This window comes from Mus pahari, chromosome 5, assembly GCF_900095145.1.
Source record: "Mus pahari chromosome 5, PAHARI_EIJ_v1.1, whole genome shotgun sequence".
In the NCBI taxonomy this organism is placed as follows: domain Eukaryota; kingdom Metazoa; phylum Chordata; class Mammalia; order Rodentia; family Muridae; genus Mus; species Mus pahari.
The window spans coordinates 62,800,161-62,806,632 of NC_034594.1; the positions used below are offsets into that span (position 1 = coordinate 62,800,161).

Here is a 6,472-nt window from a genome sequence, read left to right on the forward strand (position 1 = left end):
AAAAAAAAAAAAAAAAAAAAAAAAAAAAAAAAAAAAAAAAAAAAAAAAAAAAAAAACCTTAAAAATTAAGTTTTAAAAGAAAATTGTGGGGACTGGACAAATGGCTCAATAGCTCAGTAGTTAAGTGCTCTTCCAGAAGACCTGGGTTCAATCCCCAGAATCCACATAGCAGCTCACAACTGTCTATAACTCCAAGCAGGCAAAACAGCAATGCACATAATTAATAAATTATTTAAAAAGAAAAAAGAATGAAAAAATACTGAGAAAAGAAAGGTACTGAATTGAAGACAAAGCTACAAGACTCTTTAAACGTTACCTGACATTATTTTCAAACATTTAAAATTTTTATTATTTTTCTTCAAAGGGGAGCACAGGATACATTACCTGAGGGCTGAAAAGTTAAAAGCATTTGCTGCTCTTGGGTGAGTCCCCAGAACAAAGATCAACCAACCAACCATTTCCACCCATGCACATCACAAGATTTACAACTACCTATAAATCTAACACCCTCCTTCTAAACCCCATGGGCAGCTACATAAACATAAACTACATAAACTTATATAGACACATACGTGATTAACTAAGTAAAATAAATAAAAGGATTGGCTTAAAAACAGAGGGGAAGGAAGATTGTGTGTCAGGTAAAAGTACTTGATATACACAAGTCTGCCAATCCAAGTTTGCTTCCTGTAATACGCATAAAGATGGAAGGAGAGAAGTGATTTCACAAAGCTGACCTCTCATCTACACACACACACACACACACACACACACACACACACACACACAAGCAAAATATTTGCACCCATACACATAAGACCGTGCACATATACAATAATAAACTATTTTCTTAATATTTAAATTAAAATTTTGCCATTCAACAATCTAATTATTACATCTTCATAAAGTTACTTAAATCAATAACTCTAATAAGAATTGATGACTTCCATTTGTTTCTAACTTTTAGGAGGTTATGAGTGAGACAAGGTCTATCTACATATCCCAGGCTAGTCCTAAATGCTGAGAAAATCAGGAATGGATCAAATTTGAAGGTTTTCCCTGCCTCCCCTACAGAGTACTGAGAATACAGGAAAGAGACCATGTCCAAACCAACTCATTTATAAATATGTTACTGTAAGAAATTGCTTAAATTTCATAGAACACTGATGTATCAAACACATGGACAAAATATTGCTACGGATATTAGAAGCAATGCTCTTGTACGGCTCAAAATGTTGACAGTTCATGTACCAAAAATGTATACATATACTTGTTCAAAAGATTTAACTGGGGCTGGTGAGATGGCTCAGTGGGTAAGAGCACCCGGCTGCTCTTCCAAAGGTCTGGAGTTCAAATCCCAGCAACCACATGGTGGCTCATAACCATCCATAACAAGATCTGATGCCCTCTTCTGGGGTATCTGAAGACAGCTACAGTGTACTTACACATAATAAATAAATAAATCTTTAAAAAAAAAAAAAAAAAGATTTAACTGGCATAAATGTACAAACACTTGTACTAACAAATTTAAAGACTTGAATATATGCCAAGGTCAATAGAAATATTAAGTACATTGTGGAGTTAATATATTTTTCTTTTACTTTCGTGTATTCCCTGTTCTGATCATAATTATACTTATCCATATCTCGAAACTGGGTATGGGGATCTATATATTCCGTTACTACCTAAATTTCAGTTTTGTTGAATGCTGAAGACTTAAATATTTTCCATTTTTAACAATATATGAAATGAGTTGGGTAGTAGTGGTCCATGCCTTTAATCCTAGCACTCATGAGGCAAAGGCAAGAGAATCTCTGAGTTCAAAGCCACCTTGGTCTACAAACTAAGTTCCAAGACAGCCAGCCAGGGCTACATACAAAAATACCTTGTCTCGAAATACCACCAACACACACACACACACACACACACACACACACACACACACACGTGAAATAGTGAAGTGACACAAGAGCTAGGATTAAATTTTCAAAAAGTAATGTTATTCAAATTAATTTAGTGCTATTTTTAAACCATGAGCATAAAGGTAAGTATGTCTGTTTCATAAGCTAAATGTAGAAACATTAAGAACTCTACTAAGTATGCACATTACAATACTTAAGATTATAAGCAACTCTAAGAAACAGACAGACCCACCTAAGGACTAAGGAATTAATGCTCCCTGCAACTTTAATCCAAAGGATTGCAAATTCTATGGCAGAGGCATAACTCACAGTTATCCTGGTTCAAAGACCTTACTCATAAACTCATGGGTAGTTACAGTGAACACGACAAATTATTCATTATTTACATTTAACTTTCCAATTTCTTTTTAATAATTTACCAATATATATGACTGCCTCAAAATGTTAATTTAGATAATCACTCTAAAATAACTAGAATTCACTGACCTACTTCAACCTAATCACTGATATCACTAGATTAGAGAACTATGCTTGACTAATTCTGAGTATTTTATAAACAGTGACAGTCCATGACTAACTCAAACCCATAATTTTACTTTCAAAAGACTGTGCTACTCTTCATGCTATCTTATATAAAACAATTCCAATTAAAAAGATCAACAGCAGACCAAAACTGAGAGCTAAAAAGCATCTCAAACCCTCATAATGGATACAGGTACAACTAACTAGTACTCCCACCACCACCATCAGGCTGAGTGTCAAAACCTAAGTGCTTAAAATAAATGAAATGGTCTCTCAATAAAATCACTAAGTAGAGACATACTTAAGGATCACAAATGGTTGAAAGACATGTTACAAAATGTACTAAGCAAATACAAAGAACAAACAAAACAGGATATGCCTATATGCTAACAACCTTAAATTAGGGCTTCATGTCAGTGATTGGGAACTAATTTTAGTAGGGTCTACTATTTCAGAAAAAAAATTAAAAATCACTTTAAATTCCAATTTTGAGCTACTTTGTTCAGAAATTAGGAAAGTGACCATGTAAAATGTTTTTGGTCCTCATAATGAGGTTTGTTTTGTCTTGTTTTGATTCCCAACTCCTTTTCAGATTACCATGAAATACATACATACATACCTTCCTCCTATTGAGTCGTCTTGTGGTTGGGCCCCGGCAGTGTTCCTCTGTGAACGTCGCAGTGACCCCCCTGGATTGTTATTAGGCCGGTTGGACATTGGCACCTCTCTCTTGAAGGGACATACCCTTTCTAGACACTACCATTCACTGAAAGAAAAGAGGAGAGAGAAAGTCTAATTAGATAGATACACACGCTAAAACTGAAAAGTATGGAGTAGCAAGATGTATTGCCTTATTACACTATGTAACTGGACTGTGGATGTTAGAAACTTGAGGTTAGAGGAATGGCTTAGTGGTTCATCTAAAGGACCTGAGTTTTATTTCTGGTACTCACATTAGGCAGCTCACAATCACCTGTAACTCCAGCTCAGTAGATCCAATGCCATCTTTTAGCCTCCTTAGGTACAAGCATACATAATGAATAAAACCTTCAAGGCCAGCAAAAGGGCTCACCAGGCCAAGTTATTTGCTGCCACGTCTGAGTCTGATCCCTGGGACTCAACTGGTCAGTTGCCCTCTGACTTTCATTCATATGGGCAACATGGACACACACAAATAATAGATGAACTTTCAAAGTAACATGCCATACCTAATTTATGATTCTGCTATAACAGTAACAAACTAAATAGGCAATATCTTTTTTTTAAAGATTTATTTATTTGTTTATTTTATTTATTATATGCGTGTACACTGTAGCTGTCTTCAGACACTCCAGGAGAGAGCATCAGATTTTTGTTACAGATAGTTGTGAGCCACCATGTGGTTGCTAGGATTTGAACTTGGGACCTTCAGAAGAGCAGCCGGTGCTCTTAACCACTGAGCCATCTCACCAGCCCAAAAGGGCAATATCTTAATAGCAACATAAAAGCAGTTCATTACAATAAAAGTAATGGTCCCAGATGTCCTTGTGTAATACCAGATCTTCATGCTATGAAATCAAGTTTGCAAAACTGTAATTATGGTATACAAAGGCTAAACTAAAGAAGGACGATTCTCAGAAAACAATCCACTATTTGGGCTGGAAGCATGGGTTAGGGTTAAAACCAGTTACTACTCTTCAGTCAGTTTACAACTGTCCAGTGATTTCAACAGTGGTCAGCAGCCCCCAAAGCCAGTTCAATTACATTAATTCATGAAACTATTACCACCTATTTGAGGTAGCTTTCAAAACTGAAAGCTAATTATTTTTACAGTGAACATAAAAAAAAAAGGAAGGGAGGAGAGAATATGTCTACAGGAGGTTTTCATTAATCAATTGACATTTAGTGTGTATCTTCCTTGTCTCACATCTTCACCTTCTGTTTTTTGTTTTGTTTTGTTTTTGAGACAGGGTTTCTTGTTTTTTTGTTGTTGTTGTTGTTTTTGTTTGTTTGTTTTCGGGACAGGGTTTCTCTGTGTAGCCCTGGCTGTCCTGGAACTCACTCTGTAGACCAGGCTGGCCTCGAACTCAGAGATCCGCCTGCCTCTGCCTCCCAAGTGCTGGGATTAAAGGCATGCGCCACCACCAACNGAACTCACTCTGTAGACCAGGCTGGCCTCGAACTCAGAGATCCGCCTGCCTCTGCCTCCCAAGTGCTGGGATTAAAGGCATGCGCCACCACCAACAGGCACTTTTTTCTTTTTGAGACAGAGTCTCATTCAAATCATTGTTATTATATGCAGCACACCCTCCTGCCTGTAAGTGCTAGAAGACAGCCTAGTATTGGAATTACACTACTAAACACAGTTAAAGTGGTACCAGGGGTTAAAGTAAGGCCTTTGTGCATATTTAGCAAGCACTTTACCAACTGAGCCATATCCTCATCTCCATTTTGACTTTTGGTTTTGTTCTTGTTTGTTTTGTTTGAGACACACTACATCAAACAGAAAATAAAGTCTTATAAAATAAAAAGCCACCTCCTTTGTGATACCTCTTAAGAAAGAATGAAAGAAGCCTGCCTTTAAAAAGTCAATATATTCCCAGCACTAGGGAGGCAGAGACAGGCAGATTTCTGAGTTCAAGGCCAGCCGGGTCTACAAAGTGAGTTCCAGGACAGCCAGGGCTACACAGAGAAACCCTGTCTCAAAAAACAAAAAACAAAAAACAAAAACAAACAAAAAAAAAGTCAATATATAACCTTTAAGCATTCTCTCAGAGCAAAAGACTAAAAAGTGCCAAGAAATAAATTCCAAAGAGTCCTTACTAATTAATAAGGAGCTTACCATTTTATCAGTCTACTGGACTCAAACTCTGCAAGTCAATAAACAAACAGTATAAACACCAAAACAAGGTACTTAATCTCCATCTGAATTTCTCCATTAAAATGACAGATTAGGGATAGTAAAATATTTCTACTGGCAAGGGCATTTGACCCAGGTTCAGCTCCCAGTACCCACATGGTTGCTTATAGCTTTCTGAAACTCCAATTCCACAAGGTCTGGCACCCTCTTCTGATTTCCACTGGCACTGGGCTTGTATGAAGTGCACTCACATATATTCAAGTAAAACAACCATACACATAAAGAATAAGTCAATCTTAAAAAAAAAATACATAAAAAAATACAAAAACTTGACTGGAGAGATGGCTCAGCTGGTAAGATCACTGACTGCTCTTCCCAAGGTCCTGAGTTCAAATCCCAGCAACCACATGGTGGCTCACAACCATCCGTAATGAGATCTGACACCTTCTGGAGTGTCTGAAGACAGCTACAGTGTACTTACATATAATAAATAAATCAATCTTAAAAAAAAAAAAAATACAAAAATTGAGTTTTGTAACTACAGAATCCTAAGCCAATGTCAGAGCAGCTGTGCATAAGAAGGTTTAAAAGAGTTGGGTGGGGCAGAGATATATGAAATCTATAAGCTGGGGAAATGGACACAGGAGTTCCCTGGCGTTTGCTGACCAATCAGACTAGCTGAATTGGTGAGCTCCACATTCAATGAGACTCTGGTACATAAATGAAGATTCTCAGGGCTGGGCTCAGTGATTATGAGTGCTGGCTGCTCTTCCAGAGGTCCTGAGTTCAATTCCCAGCAACCACATGGTAGCTCACAACCATCTGTAATGGAGATCTGATGCCCTCTTCTGGTGTGTCTGAAGACAACAATGATGTACATATACATATATACATATATACATGATTATATATGTATGATTATATGCACATATATATATACATACATATATATACATATTATATATGTATGATTCCCAATGTCAACCTCTGGCTTCCTAAGGCACTAGGCATACAAATGATAGACATATGTATATGCAGGCAAACACACATAAAATTAAAATATATGTTTAAAAAAAAGTTGGTAACTCACTTGTTTTGTTTTGTTTTTGTTTTTCAAGACAGGGTTTCTCTGTATAGCCCTGGCTGTCCTAGAACTCACTCTGTAGACCAGGCTGGCCTCGAACTCAGA

General features: G+C 36.9%; 1 protein-coding gene across 20 annotated transcripts in view; it reads right to left on the reverse strand.

Moving 5' to 3' along the window:
* Positions 1-6,472, reverse strand: part of Trip12 (thyroid hormone receptor interactor 12) — a 119,025-nt gene that overhangs the window by 92,568 nt on the left and 19,985 nt on the right. For all 20 annotated transcript variants that reach the window (XM_029538456.1, XM_021199402.2, XM_029538462.1 and 17 more), the window contains exon 2: positions 3,064-3,210. In XM_029538456.1, coding sequence (XP_029394316.1) covers positions 3,064-3,161 — 98 coding nt within the window. In that variant the 5' untranslated portion in view covers positions 3,162-3,210. The remainder of the gene's footprint in view (positions 1-3,063; positions 3,211-6,472) is intronic.